The sequence below is a fragment of the Petromyzon marinus genome (assembly GCF_048934315.1).
Source record: "Petromyzon marinus isolate PM22_M1 ecotype Great Lakes invasive population chromosome 83 unlocalized genomic scaffold, UKy_Petmar_22M1.pri1.0 chr83_unloc.1, whole genome shotgun sequence".
In the NCBI taxonomy this organism is placed as follows: Eukaryota; Metazoa; Chordata; class Hyperoartia; order Petromyzontiformes; family Petromyzontidae; genus Petromyzon; species Petromyzon marinus.
In genome coordinates, this window is record NW_027422634.1 from 271,709 (window position 1) to 288,566 (window position 16,858).

Genomic DNA, 16,858 nt, shown 5'->3' on the forward strand with positions numbered 1-16,858 from the left:
ATCACCACCACCACCTACACCCTCCCCTCTCACACAACCCTCTCCTCTATCGCCCTCTGCTGGCAACTCCCACCAACACCACTCTCACCACCATCACCACAACTACCACCATCACCACCACAACCACCACCATCACCCCCTCCCCAATCTCCCTCCACGATGTCGAAGCGACACCGGGTTGACATCGGGGACGACTACGCCGCCAACAAAAAGCGTCACGACCGGTGAGTTTGACGTTAAAGGGCGAACAAGACGATAATTAAGACGAGTGAGTGAGTGAGATAATTTAAAACGTTAAAATGTTTAACAGCTCTTGTGCGGGATTTTCACCACGATGGCTGTGGCAACCCGCTAACGTTTATTAATTTAAAAAAACAACTTAGCACGTTTAAACACCGCCGCCGCGATGATTTAATACTGACAGCAAAGCAGTAGTTGTTTTTTAAACAGCGGTTAAGTAGAATTGTAGGTTATTAAGGTGAAGGTATTTTTTTCAAATCCACGAAAGCCTGCCTGACTAGGCCTTACAATAAGCCTGGCCCGGGTCAATGCGGCTATTGATTAACATGAATTTAAGACTCGCTGCTGTTGTTATTCTAAGGGGGGTAGCGGTTTGATTTTAAACTTTGCTTTCTTCCTAAGCGATGCTGATGATTCGAGTTATTGTCGCGTTATTAAAGATACTGGCTGAGCTACCCCCTGTGGTTGGTAGGCCCGAAGCCTTACGGCTTGCCTAGCGAGGGGCTACCGGGCAGGGGTGAGGGTTCGGGCAGCAAGGCGAAGCCGCGATGGTCCGGTCGGCTACGCGCTAAAAAATATATATTAACGCGACTTTTTTTAATACTTTGTTTAAGTGTTGCTTTGTAGGCTGTCGAGATGACGACGATGATGAATTTGAGTTGTCGGGTTATAGCGCGCAGAGAAATACGAGATATTGGCCAGCTACCACCTGTGGTTGGTAGGCCCGAAGCCTTACGCCTTGCCTAGCGAGGGGCTACCGGGCAGGGTGAGAGGGTTCGGGCGGCCGGCCCTGGTCTTTGGTGTTTCGGCCGACTTAACGTTATGGAGAATTAAGCGTGGCTTTTTAACTTTGTATTGTTTTGTTGCTTTATAACCCGTAGACGATGATGATTATTAGAGTTGGTGTCGGGTTATAGTGCGGAGACAGAAATTAGGTGCGGGGCAAGCCACCCCACTGTGGTTAGTAGGCCCGCAGCCTTACGGTTTTCCTAGCGAGGCGCTACCGGGCAGGGTGAGAGTTCGGGCCGCCGGGCTAAGCCGCGATGATGCGGTCGGCTGACCGCTAGCACCGTTTTTTGTTAACTTAAATTAAAATCGATATTTACCATCGTCTAATCGATAATTGTGCTTTAATAGCCGTTGCTGAAGGAATACATTTATCGTAGATTTTATTAATTCTAAAGTTCGCTTTCTTTTTGAGAGACAGTAGCTGCACGTGGCGTAAGCTCCTTAAGCGTTAACGTTAGAAATTAAAGTTTAAATTAGCACGACTTGGTAAATTAGTGATGGTAGTGGTAGTAGTGGTGTACACAGTGAGTGTGGTAGTGATGGTAGTGGTAGTAGTGGTGTACACAGTGAGTGTGGTAGTGATGGTAGTGGTAGTAGTGGTGGTAGTGGTAGTAGTGGTGTACACAGTGAATGTGGTAGTGATGGTAGTGGTGGTAGTGGTGTACACAGTGAGTGTGGTAGTGATGGTAGTGATGGTAGTGGTGTACACAGTGAGTGTGGTAGTGATGGTAGTGGTAGTAGTGGTGTAGACAGTGAGTGTGGTAGTGATGGTAGTGGTGTACACAGTGAGTGTGGTAGTGATGGTAGTGGTGGTAGTGGTGTACACAGTGAGTGTGGTAGTGATGGTAGTGGTAGTAGTGGTGTACACAGTGAGTGTGGTAGTGATGGTAGTGGTGGTAGTGGTGTACACAGTGAGTGTGGTAGTGATGGTAGTGGTGTACACAGTGAGTGTGGTAGTGATGGTAGCGGTAGTAGTGGTGTACACAGTGAGTGTGGTAGTGATGGTAGTGGTGGTAGTGGTGTTGACAGTGAGTGTGGTAGTGATGGTAGTGGTGTACACAGTGAGTGTGGTAGTGATGGTAGCGGTGGTAGTGGTGTTGACAGTGAGTGTGGTAGTGATGGTAGTGGTGTACACAGTGAGTGTGGTAGTGATGGTAGTGGTAGTAGTGGTGTACACAGTGAGTGTGGTAGTGATGGTAGTGGTGGTAGTGGTGTACACAGTGAGTGTGGTAGTGATGGTAGTGGTGTACACAGTGAGTGTGGTAGTGATGATAGTGGTAGTAGTGGTGTACACAGTGAGTGTGGTAGTGGTAGTAGTGGTGTACACAGTGAGTGTGGTAGTGATGGTAGTGGTGTACACAGTGAGTGTGGTAGTGATGGTAGTGATGGTAGTGGTGTACACAGTGAGTGTGGTAGTGATGGTAGTGGTGTACACAGTGAGTGTGGTAGTGATGGTAGTGGTAGTAGTGGTGTACACAGTGAGTGTGGTAGTGATGGTAGTGATGGTTGTGGTGTACACAGTGAGTGTGGTAGTGATGGTAGTGGTGGTAGTGGTGTACACAGTGAGTGTGGTAGTGATGGTAGTGGTGTACACAGTGAGTGTGGTAGTGATGGTAGTGGTGTACACAGTGAGTGTGGTAGTGATGGTAGTGGTGTACACAGTGAGTGTGGTAGTGATGGTAGTGGTGTACACAGTGAGTGTGGTAGTGATGGTAGTGGTGGTAGTGGTGTACACAGTGAGTGTGGTAGTGATGGTAGTGGTGTACACAGTGAGTGTGGTAGTGATGGTAGTGGTAGTAGTGGTGTACACAGTGAGTGTGGTAGTGATGGTAGTGGTGTACACAGTGAGTGTGGTAGTGATGGTAGTGATGTACACAGTGTGGTAGTGATGGTAGTGGTGTACACAGTGAGTGTGGTAGTGATGGTAGTGGTAGTAGTGGTGTACACAGTGAGTGTGGTAGTGATGGTAGTGGTGTACACAGTGAGTGTGGTAGTGATGGTAGTGGTAGTAGTGGTGTACACAGTGAGTGTGGTAGTGATGGTAGGGGTAGTAGTGGTGTACACAGTGAGTGTGGTAGTGATGGTAGTGATGGTAGTGGTGTACACAGTGAGTGTGGTAGTGATGGTAGTGGTGTACACAGTGAGTGTGGTAGTGATGGTAGTGGTGGTAGTGGTAGTAGTGGTGTACACAGTGAGTGTGGTAGTGATGGTAGTGGTGTACACAGTGAGTGTGGTAGTGATGGTAGTGGTAGTAGTGGTGTACACAGTGAGTGTGGTGGTGATGGTAGTGGTGGTAGTGGTGTACACAGTGAGTGTGGTAGTGATGGTAGTGGTGGTAGTGGTGTACACAGTGAGTGTGGTAGTGATGGTAGTGATGGTAGTGGTGTACACAGTGAGTGTGGTAGTGATGGTAGTGGTGTACACAGTGAGTGTGGTAGTGATGGTAGTGGTAGTAGTGGTGTACACAGTGAGTGTGGTAGTGATGGTAGTGGTGTACACAGTGAGTGTGGTAGTGATGGTAGTGGTGGTAGTGGTGTACACAGTGAGTGTGGTAGTGATGGTAGTGGTGTACACAGTGAGTGTGGTAGTGATGGTAGTGGTGGTAGTGGTGTACACAGTGAGTGTGGTAGTGATGGTAGTGGTGGTAGTGGTGTACACAGTGAGTGTGGTAGTGATGGTAGTGGTAGTAGTGGTGTACACAGTGAGTGTGGTAGTGATGGTAGTGGTGTACACAGTGAGTGTGGTAGTGATGGTAGTGGTAGTAGTGGTGTACACAGTTAGTGTGGTAGTGATGGTAGTGGTAGTAGTGGTGTACACAGTGAGTGTGGTAGTGATGGTAGTGGTAGTAGTGGTGTACACAGTGAGTGTGGTAGTGATGGTAGCGGTAGTAGTGGTGTACACAGTGAGTGTGGTAGTGATGGTAGTGATGGTAGTGGTGTACACAGTGAGTGTGGTAGTGATGGTAGTGGTGGTAGTGGTGTACACAGTGAGTGTGGTAGTGATGGTAGTGGTGGTAGTGGTGTACACAGTGAGTGTGGTAGTGATGGTAGTGGTGTACACAGTGAGTGTGGTAGTGATGGTAGTGGTGTACACAGTGACTGTGGTAGTGATGGTAGTGGTGGTAGTGGTGTACACAGTGAGTGTGGTAGTGATGGTAGTGATGGTAGTGGTGTACACAGTGAGTGTGGTAGTGATGGTAGTGGTAGTAGTGGTGTACACAGTGAGTGTGGTAGTGATGGTAGTGGTGTACACAGTGACTGTGGTAGTGATGGTAGTGGTGGTAGTGGTGTACACAGTGAGTGTGGTAGTGATGGTAGTGGTAGTAGTGGTGTACACAGTGAGTGTGGTAGTGATGGTAGTGGTAGTAGTGGTGTACACAGTGAGTGTGGTAGTGATGGTAGTGGTGGTAGTGGTGTTGACAGTGAGTGTGGTAGTGATGGTAGTGGTAGTAGTGGTGTACACAGTGAGTGTGGTAGTGATGGTAGTGGTGGTAGTGGTGTACACAGTGAGTGTGGTAGTGATGGTAGTGGTAGTAGTGGTGTACACAGTGAGTGTGGTAGTGATGGTAGTGGTGGTAGTGGTGTACACAGTGAGTGTGGTAGTGATGGTAGTGGTAGTAGTGGTGTACACAGTGAGTGTGGTAGTGATGGTAGTGGTGGTAGTGGTGTACACAGTGAGTGTGGTAGTGATGGTAGTGGTGGTAGTGGTGTACACAGTGAGTGTGGTAGTGATGGTAGTGGTAGTAGTGGTGTACACAGTGAGTGTGGTAGTGATGGTAGTGGTGTACACAGTGAGTGTGGTAGTGATGGTAGTGGTAGTAGTGGTGTACACAGTGAGTGTGGTAGTGATGGTAGTGATGGTAGTGGTGTACACAGTGAGTGTGGTAGTGATGGTAGTGGTAGTAGTGGTGTACACAGTGAGTGTGGTAGTGATGGTAGTGGTGGTAGTGGTGTACACAGTGAGTGTGGTAGTGATGGTAGTGGTAGTAGTGGTGTACACAGTGAGTGTGGTAGTGATGGTAGTGGTGTACACAGTGAGTGTGGTAGTGATGGTAGTGGTGGTAGTGGTGTACACAGTGAGTGTGGTAGTGATGGTAGTGGTGGTAGTGGTGTACACAGTGAGTGTGGTAGTGATGGTAGTGGTGTACACAGTGAGTGTGGTAGTGATGGTAGTGGTAGTAGTGGTGTACACAGTGAGTGTGGTAGTGATGGTAGTGATGGTAGTGGTGTACACAGTGAGTGTGGTAGTGATGGTAGCGGTAGTAGTGGTGTACACAGTGAGTGTGGTAGTGATGGTAGTGGTGGTAGTGGTGTACACAGTGAGTGTGGTAGTGATGGTAGTGGTGGTAGTGGTGTACACAGTGAGTGTGGTAGTGATGGTAGTGGTAGTAGTGGTGTACACAGTGAGTGTGGTAGTGATGGTAGTGGTGGTAGTGGTGTACACAGTGAGTGTGGTAGTGATGGTAGTGGTAGTAGTGGTGTACACAGTGAGTGTGGTAGTGATGGTAGTGGTAGTAGTGGTGTACACAGTGAGTGTGGTAGTGATGGTAGTGGTAGTAGTGGTGTACACAGTGAGTGTGGTAGTGATGGTAGTGGTAGTAGTGGTGTACACAGTGAGTGTGGTAGTGATGGTAGTGGTGTACACAGTGAGTGTGGTAGTGGTGGTAGTGGTGGTAGTGGTAGTAGTGGTGTACACAGTGAGTGTGGTAGTGATGGTAGTGGTGGTAGTGGTGTACACAGTGAGTGTGGTAGTGATGGTAGTGATGGTAGTGGTGTACACAGTGAGTGTGGTAGTGATGGTAGCGGTAGTAGTGGTGTACACAGTGAGTGTGGTGGTGATGGTAGTGGTGGTAGTGGTGTACACAGTGAGTGTGGTAGTGATGGTAGTGGTAGTAGTGGTGTACACAGTGAGTGTGGTAGTGATGGTAGCGGTAGTAGTGGTGTACACAGTGAGTGTGGTAGTGATGGTAGTGGTGTACACAGTGAGTGTGGTAGTGGTAGTAGTGGTGTACACAGTGAGTGTGGTAGTGATGGTAGTGGTGTACACAGTGACTGTGGTAGTGATGGTAGTGGTGGTAGTGGTGTACACAGTGAGTGTGGTAGTGATGGTAGTGGTGTACACAGTGAGTGTGGTAGTGATGGTAGTGGTGGTAGTGGTGTACACAGTGAGTGTGGTAGTGATGGTAGCGGTAGTAGTGGTGTACACAGTGAGTGTGGTAGTGATGGTAGTGGTGTACACAGTGAGTGTGGTAGTGATGGTAGTGGTAGTAGTGGTGTACACAGTGACTGTGGTAGTGATGGTAGTGGTGGTAGTGGTGTACACAGTGAGTGTGGTAGTGATGGTAGCGGTAGTAGTGGTGTACACAGTGAGTGTGGTAGTGATGGTAGTGGTGTACACAGTGAGTGTGGTAGTGATGGTAGTGGTGGTAGTGGTGTACACAGTGAGTGTGGTAGTGATGGTAGTGGTGGTAGTGGTGTACACAGTGAGTGTGGTAGTGATGGTAGTGGTGGTAGTGGTGTACACAGTGAGTGTGGTAGTGATGGTAGTGGTAGTAGTGGTGTACACAGTGAGTGTGGTAGTGATGGTAGTGATGGTAGTGGTGTACACAGTGAGTGTGGTAGTGATGGTAGTGGTAGTAGTGGTGTACACAGTGAGTGTGGTAGTGATGGTAGTGGTGGTAGTGGTGTACACAGTGAGTGTGATAGTGATGGTAGTGATGTACACAGTGAGTGTGGTAGTGATGGTAGTGGTAGTAGTGGTGTACACAGTGAGTGTGGTAGTGATGGTAGTGGTGTACACAGTGAGTGTGGTAGTGATGGTAGTGGTGGTAGTGGTGTACACAGTGAGTGTGGTAGTGATGGTAGTAGTGGTAGTGGTGTACACAGTGAGTGTGGTAGTGATGGTAGTGATGGTAGTGGTGTACACAGTGAGTGTGGTAGTGATGGTAGTGGTGTACACAGTGAGTGTGGTAGTGATGGTAGTGGTGGTAGTGGTGTACACAGTGAGTGTGGTAGTGATGGTAGTGGTGGTAGTGGTGTACACAGTGAGTGTGGTAGTGATGGTAGTGGTGTACACAGTGAGTGTGGTAGTGATGGTAGTGGTGTACACAGTGAGTGTGGTAGTGATGGTAGTGGTGTACACAGTGAGTGTGGTAGTGATGGTAGTGGTGTACACAGTGAGTGTGGTAGTGATGGTAGTGGTAGTAGTGGTGTACACAGTGAGTGTGGTAGTGATGGTAGCGGTAGTAGTGGTGTACACAGTGAGTGTGGTAGTGATGGTAGTGATGGTAGTGGTGTACACAGTGAGTGTGGTAGTGATGGTAGTGGTAGTAGTGGTGTACACAGTGAGTGTGGTAGTGATGGTAGTGGTGTACACAGTGAGTGTGGTAGTGATGGTAGTGGTAGTAGTGGTGTTGACAGTGAGTGTGGTAGTGATGGTAGTGGTAGTAGTGGTGTTGACAGTGAGTGTGGTAGTGATGGTAGTGGTAGTAGTGGTGTACACAGTGAGTGTGGTAGTGATGGTAGTGGTAGTAGTGGTGTACACAGTGAGTGTGGTAGTGATGGTAGCGGTAGTAGTGGTGTACACAGTGAGTGTGGTAGTGATGGTAGTGGTGTACACAGTGAGTGTGGTAGTGATGGTAGTGGTAGTAGTGGTGTACACAGTGAGTGTGGTAGTGATGGTAGTGATGGTAGTGGTGTACACAGTGAGTGTGGTAGTGATGGTAGTGGTAGTAGTGGTGTACACAGTGAGTGTGGTAGTGATGGTAGCGGTAGTAGTGGTGTACACAGTGAGTGTGGTAGTGATGGTAGTGATGGTAGTGGTGTACACAGTGAGTGTGGTAGTGATGGTAGTGGTAGTAGTGGTGTACACAGTGAGTGTGGTAGTGATGGTAGTGGTGGTAGTGGTGTTGACAGTGAGTGTGGTAGTGATGGTAGTGGTAGTAGTGGTGTACACAGTGAGTGTGGTAGTGGTGTACACAGTGAGTGTGGTAGTGATGGTAGTGGTAGTAGTGGTGTACACAGTGAGTGTGGTAGTGATGGTAGTGGTGTACACAGTGAGTGTGGTAGTAATGGTAGTGGTAGTAGTGGTGTTGACAGTGAGTGTGGTAGTGATGGTAGTGGTGGTTGTGGTGTACACAGTGAGTGTGGTAGTGAGGGTACCCACCCACCCACTCACCTACCCACTCACTCACCCACCCACTCACCCACCCACTCTCCCACCCACTCACTCACCCACCCACCCACCGACTCACTCACCCACTCACCCACCCACTCACTCACCCACTCACTCACCCACTCACTCACCCACTCACTCACTCACCCACTCACTCACCCACTCACTCACTCACCCACTCACTCACCCACTCACTCACCCACTCACTCACCCACTCACTCACTCCCCCACCCACTCCCCCACCCACTCATCCACCCACTCATCCACCCACTCATCCACTCACCCACCCCACTCACCCACTCACCCACCCACCCACTCACCCACTCATGCACCCACTCACTCACTCACCCACCCACCCACTCACCCACCCACTCACCCACCCACTCACTCACCCACTCACCCACTCATCCACCCACTCACTCACTCACCCACCCACTCACTCACCCACTCACTCACTCACTCCCCTACCCACTCATCCACCCACCCACTCACTCACTCACCCACTCACCCACCCACCCACTCACCCACTCACTCATCCACTCCCCTACTCACTCACCCACTCACTCACCCACCCACTCACTCACTCATTCCCCTACCCACTCCCCCACTCACCCACTCACCCACTCACTCACCCACCCACTCACCCACCCACCCACTCACTCCCCCACTCGTACCCCGCCCACCCCACCCCACCCCAGGGACCGCGGCGACCGCGGCGACCGTGGCGACCGCGGTGACCGTGGCGACCGCGGTGACCGTGGCGACCGTGACCGTGGCGACCGCGGTGACCGTGGCGACCGGGATTCGCACCACCGTGACCGGGAGCGCGATGGCGGCCGGGACGGCGGCCGGGACGGCGGCCGAGACCACCGCTACGGTGGTGGGGGCGGAGGGAACTCCCTCACTCCCGGGGTGACGTCACACACGGCGTCACACACAGCTGTAGTGACGTCACACAGCGTCACACAGCGTCACACACGGCCGTAGTGACATCACACAGCGTCACACACGGCGTCACACACAGGGCCGTAGTGACATCACACAGCATCAAACAGCGTCACACAAGGCCGTAGTGACGTCACACAGCGTCACGCACGGCCGTAGTGACGTCACACACGGCCATAGTGACGTAACACAGCGTCACACAGGGCCGTAGTGACGTCACACAGCGTCACACACGGCGTCACACAGGGCCGTAGTGACATCACACACGGCGTCACACACGGCGTCACACACGGCGTCACACAGGGCCGTAGTGACATCACACAGCGTCACACACGGCGTCACACACGGCGTCACACACGGCGTCACACAGGGCCGTAGTGACATCACACAGCGTCACGCACGGAGTCACACAGGGCCGTAGTGACATCACACAGCGTCACACAGCGTCACACAGGGCCGTAGTGACATCACACAGCGTCACACAGGGCCGTAGTGACATCACACAGCGTCACACAGCGTCACACACGGCCGTAGTGACATCACACAGCGTCACGCACGGCCGTAGTGACGTCACACAGGGCCGTAGTGACGTCACACAGCGTCACGCACGGAGTCACACACAGCGTCACGCACGGCGTCACGCACGGCGTCACGCACGGCGTCACACACGGCGTCACACAGGGTCGTAGTGACATCACACAGCGTCACGCACGGCCGTAGTGACATCACACAGCGTCACACACGGCGTCACACACAGGGCCGTAGTGACGTCACACAGCGTCACGCACGGCCGTAGTGACGTCACATAGCGTCACACACGGCGTCACACACGGCGTCACACACGGCGTCACACAGGGCCGTAGTGACATCACACAGCGTCACACACGGCGTCACACACGGCGCCACACAGGGCCGTAGTGACATCACACACGGCGTCACACACGGCGTCACACAGCGTCACACACAGTGTCACACAGGGCCGTAGTGACATCACACAGCGTCACACACGGCGTCACACACGGCGTCACACATGGCGTCACACAGGGCCGTAGTGACATCACACAGCGTCACACAGCGTCACGCACGGCCGTAGTGACGTCACACACGGCCAAAGTGACGTAACACAGCGTCACACAGGGCCGTAGTGACGTCACACAGCGTCACACACAGCGTCAAACATGGCGTCACACACAGCGTCACACAGGGCCGTAGTGACATCACACACAGCGTCACACAGCGTCACACACAGCGTCACACACGGCGTCACACAGCGTCACACACAGCGTCACACACAGCGTCACACACAGCGTCACACCACCACACAGCGTCACACACAGCGTCACACACGGCGTCACACACAGCGTCACACACAGCGTCACACCACCACACAGCGTCACACACAGCGTCACACACAGCGTCACACACAGTGTCACACAGGGCCGTAGTGACGTCACACAGCGTCACACACAGCGTCACACACAGCGTCACACACAGCGTCACACACAGTGTCACACAGGGCCGTAGTGACGTCACACAGCGTCACACACGGCTGTAGTGACATCACACAGCGTCACGCATGGCTGTAGTGACATCACACAGCATCACACACGGCTTTAGTAGCATCACACAGCGTCACACACGGCTGTAGTGACATCACACAGCATCATACACGGCTTTAGTAGCATCACACAGCAGTAGTAACTCTGCTGTAGTAGTCTTTGTGTGTGTCTGTGTGTGTGTGTCTGTCTGTCTGTGTGTGTGTCTGTGTGTGTCTGTCTGTGTGTGTGTGTGTGTAACACTGTGTTTGTGTGTGTCTCTGTGTGTGTCTCTGTGTGTGTCTGTGTGTAACACTGTGTGTGTGTCTGTGTGTGTGTAACACTGTGTGTGTAACACTGTGTGTGTGTGTAACACTTGTGTGTGTGTAACACTTGTGTGTGTGTAACACTGTGTGTGTGTCTGTCCGTGTGTGTAACACTGTGTGTAACACTGTGTGTGCGTGTAACACTGTGTGTGTGTGTGTAACACTGTGTGTAACACTGTGTGTGTGTAACACTGTGTGTGTGTAACACTGTGTGTGTGTGTGTAACACTGTGTGTGTGTGTGTGTAACACTGTGTGTGTAACACTGTGTGTGTGTAACACAGTGTGTGTGTAACACTGTGTGTGTGTGTAACACTGTGTGTGTGTGTAACACTGTGTGTGTGTGTAACACTGTGTGTGTGTGTAACACAGTGTGTGTGTGTAACACTGTGTGTGTGTGTAACACTGTGGTGCCAGACGGGCAACTCTGTCGTGGACAGTGCTGTGGGGGGAGATCCAATTGTGATTGGCTCCTCCCCTCATGGCATATGTGTCCACCACAGAGGCTAAACGGGGGCTCTGGACGGGTGCGAGGGGCTGGTAACCCCTCCACCTTCAATTAATTACCATGAAACCACGAGTTAAACTGAAATATGTAACTAATAAGCTTGTGCCGGAGGCCCCGGGGGGCCAGGCGTCTATGACGTCTCCTGGCCAAACCCCAATTGGCGGAGCCAGGAGATTGAATACCTACCCTCGGGGCTACTCCAGAAACAACGAAAAGCCACTACGGGTGGCCACGTGGAATGTTCGAACGCTCACTGCGGAGGAGAGGCTGCCACTCCTCTGTCGGGAGCTGGACCGGTACCGCCTGGATCTATGCGGCATTCAGGAGGTCCGGTGGACCGGCTCTGGCTCCTGCCACCATGAGGGGTGGACAGTCCTCTACTCGGGGCACCAGACTGCCAAACAACAGGGTGTGGCTCTTCTTTTGAACAAAAGAATGAAGGGGGCGTGGGAGCGTGGCGGTGAGGTGTGGGAAGCTGTAAGCCCCAGGCTACTTTGGGCTCGCCTTCCCATCAACCGGAGGCGAGGAATGGTGGTCGTGGTTACTTATGCCCCCACCGAAGATGAACATCCGTGGAGGGATGCAGGCAAAGCCGATGAGTCAGATGCCTTCTATGATCTCCTGTCACAGGTGCTGGCTAAAGTGGCCCCTCGGGATAGAGTCATCATGTTGGGTGACTTCAATGCCCGAGTTGGTCATGATACTGGCACCTGGTCTGGAGTGATTGGAGGGCATGGGCCAGATCAGCTCAATAACAACGGTAGGAGGCTGCTAGATTTTTGTGCAGCCCATGGGCTTGTAATTACCAACACGCTGTTCCGGCATCGGCGCATCCACACAACATCATGGATGCATGCCGGGTCCAAGCAAGAACATCTGCTGGACTACATAGTGACGGACCAGCGAATGCGAGCCCATGTCCTTGACACCAGGACCTACCGTGGAGCTGATCTGCCCTCTGACCATCGACTAGTCATCTGTAAGATGCGCCTGCCATTCTTCCACTCCGGTGGTGGGTGTACACCCAGGACCCCATTCCAACATAAAGTGGCCTGGTCTCAGTTATCTGATGAAAGTTGCAAGCGAGAATTTCATCATCGCTTGCGGCTGGGATTGGCATCGTCCCCGACTCCTCCTGATGTCGAGGGCAAATGGGCGAGGTTTAGGAGTGACTCATGCAGCTGCAATGGCTGCTTTGGGTACGCGGTCCAGACCTCCCCAGAGACCCTGGCTGACAGAGGAGGTGTTCAGGATGGTTGAGAAAAAGCGACAGGCCCACTGCCATCGGCTACAGAATCCCACGTCAGAGAATGAGGAGGCTTACCGCAGCCTTCGCTCGGAGGTTCAGAGAGCCGTGAGGCGCTGCAAGGATGGGTGGTGGTCGCGGGTTGCTGAGGAGATGGAGTCTGCCTCAGTGGCCCGTGATCACAAATCTCTATTTAACTCCATCAAAAAAGAACCTGCAGCGCCACACCTATTACCATCATTAGGGGAAAAAACGGTGATCCAATCTCCGACCCCCAGGAACAGGTTTGCAGATTTGCTGAGCATTTCTGTGAGGTCCTGGGGGAAGGAAAATCCCTCAGCCAGGAAAACATCGTGGCACAAAGTGAGGATGACCCTGCTGAGGCTGCGGTGCCTCAAATATTGGAAGAAGTCACCCCCTGTGAGTGGCTGGCTGAGGTGCCATCTGTTGAGGAAGTACTGAAGGCGATCCGGAGTCTGAGACCAGGAAAGGCAGCAGGCAGAGATGATCTCCCAAGCAAAATGCTGAGGGAGGGTGGCGTTTGTGCACAGACTGCCCTATATGACATCATAACAACAGTCTGGACCACTGGACGGGTTCCGCAGGATTGGAAGGATGCCCTGGTGGTCCCCCTTTTTAAGAAGGGGGACCGCACAGACTGTAACAACTACAGGGGCATCTCACTCCTCAGTGTGCCGGGAAAGGTCCTGGCAAGGATTATTCAGCATCGCCTTGCCAGGCACGCTGAGGAGAGGCTTGCGGAGCCCCAATGCGGTTTCAGGAAAGGGCGGTCCTGCACAGGTGCCATATTTTCTGTCCGTCTGCTACAGCAGAGGTGTAGGGAATTCCAACAAGACCTACATCTCTGCTTTATTGACCTGGTCAAGGCCTATGATACCATCAGTAGGCCTGGGCTCTGGGTCGTTCTTCGTGCTTTTGGAGTACCTGACCCTATGCTCACGATCATTAAGGACCTTCATGATGGTGAGCGGGCCCGGGTAAAACTACGTGGCCGGGAGTCAGAGCCATTCCCTGTACACCTTGGGGTGCGACAGGGATGTCCTCTGGCTCCCACATTATTTAACATCTATTTTGACCACGTAGTTCGTGAAGCCTTCAATAGCTGTATCGGGGGAATCTCCACATGGTACAGATATAATGGGAGGCTGATCGATGCCCGGGTGCGGTCAAGGGATGGCTCCCTATTGCTCAACCACGTTATGTATGCTGATGATTTGGTAATAGCTGCTCAGTCAGAGGAGGAGTTGGAGACGCTGCTGCTGAGACTGGAGCGTGCCACTAAGAGGTGGGGCCTTACCATCAGCCCCACCAAAACTAAGCACCTGCCTGGGTATTTTGTACCATCGGACACTCCACCCCCACAACTCCCAATCGGTGATGGGGCAGTTGTGGAGAGAGTGGAGAGTTTCCCATACCTGGGCAGTGTGCTTATGACTGGCTCCAGTTTAACAGCAGAGGTCTCACTCCGAATCAGTCGAGCGGCAATATCTTTTCATCGGTTGCGTAACGCTGTGTGGAAGCTACCTGGTCTGTCGCTCCGCACTAAGCTTCAGGTCTTCTCGGCCACGGTCATTCCCTTCCTTCTCTACGCTTGCAAAACGTGGACCCCCCTAATGGAACATCTTCGCCGGTTAGAAACATTTAGGCTGGCCTGCCTACGATCCATCCTGGGTTTAACCAGACTGGATTGTGTGAGGAGCTCACAAATCCTTGAAAGATCTGAGCAGGGTCCCATCGGTGAGCTCCTCCGGCAGGCAAGGCTGCGATGGCTGGGTCATGTAGCCCGCATGCCCAGCCACCGCATGCCGAAACAGCTTTTGTTTGGCCGGATTGAGGGGGCTAAGCGGGCGCGGCACGGGCTAGAGAAGAGATGGAGTGATGTGGTACAGGAGGACGTGGAGCTGAGTGGACTTGCCGATGACTGGTACCAGCGGTGTCAAGATCGGCCTCTGTGGAGGAGGCTCGTGAAGGATGCTACTGGGCAGTTGGAGGCAGTCGCCCTCCAACAACAACGGAGGGCGGAGGAGCGACGCTCACAACAGCGAGCGGAGCGCCGGGTGGCTAAAGCACAGCAGGTTGGCACAGTAGGGGGCACAGGTGGTGCATCAGCCAGTCATCTCAGTCAGTCGACCCGTGGCACCTGGGTCTGCCCCGTGACCTCCTGCCAGCGGGCGTTCGACACTTCACGTGGCCTCAGGGTGCACATAGCCTGGCACAAGCGTCGTGGTGACGTCACCGCCACTTAGTGGCGAATGGCGGTTGTTGTTGTTGTGTAACACTCTGTAACACTGTGTGTGTGTAACACTGTGTAACACTGTGTGTGTAACACTGTGTAACACTGTGTGTGTGTAACACTGTGTGTGTGTGTGTAACACTGTGTGTGTAACACCACCACCACCCCCCAAGGTGTTTCCCGCCACGCTGGGCCTCCCTCCCGGCCTGGGCGCCAGCGGCTTCTCTGGGGGTCTGTGTGTGTGTAACACTGTGTGTGTGTGTAACACTGTGTGTGTGTAACACTGTGTGTGTAACACTGTGTGTGTGTGTAACACTGTGTGTGTAACACTGTGTGTGTGTAACACTGTGTGTGTAACACTGTGTGTGTGTGTAACACTGTGTGTGTGTAACACTGTGTGTGTGTAACACTGTGTGTGTGTGTAACACTGTGTGTGTGTAACACTGTGTGTGTGTAACACTGTGTGTGTAACACTGTGTGTGTGTAACACTGTGTGTGTAACACTGTGTGTGTGTGTAACACTGTGTGTGTGTAACACTGTGTGTGTGTAACACTGTGTGTGTGTGTAACACTGTGTGTGTGTAACACTGTGTGTGTGTAACACTGTGTGTGTGTGTAACACTGTGTGTGTGTAACACTGTGTGTGTGTAACACTGTGTGTGTGTGTAACACTGTGTGTGTGTAACACTGTGTGTGTGTGTAACACTGTGTGTGTGTAACACTGTGTGTGTGTAACACTGTGTGTGTGTGTAACACTGTGTGTGTGTAACACTGTGTGTGTGTAACACTGTGTGTGTGTGTAACACTGTGTGTGTGTGTAACACTGTGTGTGTGTAACACTGTGTGTGTGTGTAACACTGTGTGTGTGTAACACTGTGTGTGTGTGTAACACTGTGTGTGTGTAACACTGTGTGTGTGTGTAACACTGTGTGTGTGTGTAACACTGTGTGTGTGTGTGTAACACTGTGTGTGTAACACTGTGTGTGTGTAACACTGTGTGTGTGTGTAACACTGTGTGTGTGTAACACTGTGTGTGTGTAACACTGTGTGTGTGTGTAACACTGTGTGTGTGTAACACTGTGTGTGTGTGTAACACTGTGTGTGTGTAACACTGTGTGTGTGTAACACTGTGTGTGTGTGTAACACTGTGTGTGTGTAACACTGTGTGTGTGTAACACTGTGTGTGTGTGTAACACTGTGTGTGTGTGTAACACTGTGTGTGTGTAACACTGTGTGTGTGTGTAACACTGTGTGTGTGTAACACTGTGTGTGTGTGTAACACTGTGTGTGTGTAACACTGTGTGTGTGTGTAACACTGTGTGTGTGTGTAACACTGTGTGTGTGTGTGTAACACTGTGTGTGTGTAACACTGTGTGTGTGTGTAACACTGTGTGTGTAACACTGTGTGTGTGTAACACTGTGTGTGTGTGTAACACTGTGTGTGTGTGTAACACTGTGTGTGTGTAACACTGTGTGTGTGTGTAACACTGTGTGTGTGTAACACTGTGTGTGTGTGTAACACTGTGTGTGTGTAACACTGTGTGTGTGTGTAACACTGTGTGTGTGTAACACTGTGTGTGTGTGTAACACTGTGTGTGTGTAACACTGTGTGTGTGTAACACTGTGTGTGTGTGTAACACTGTGTGTGTGTGTGTAACACTGTGTGTGTGTAACACTGTGTGTGTGTAACACTGTGTGTGTGTGTGTAACACTGTGTGTGTGTAACACTGTGTGTGTGTGTGTAACACTGTGTGTGTGTAACACTGTGTGTGTGTGTAACACTGTGTGTGTGTAACACTGTGTGTGTGTAACACTGTGTGTGTGTGTAACACTGTGTGTGTGTA

General features: G+C 51.7%; 1 protein-coding gene across 1 annotated transcript in view; it reads left to right on the forward strand.

Moving 5' to 3' along the window:
* The window catches only part of LOC116958801 (putative pre-mRNA-splicing factor ATP-dependent RNA helicase PRP1), a 105,372-nt gene continuing 88,514 nt past the window's right edge, over positions 1-16,858 (forward strand). The window contains exons 1-2 of the mRNA XM_076058955.1: positions 1-224; positions 8,901-9,114. Of these exons, the coding sequence (XP_075915070.1) occupies positions 160-224; positions 8,901-9,114 (279 nt within the window). The 5' untranslated portion in view covers positions 1-159. The remainder of the gene's footprint in view (positions 225-8,900; positions 9,115-16,858) is intronic.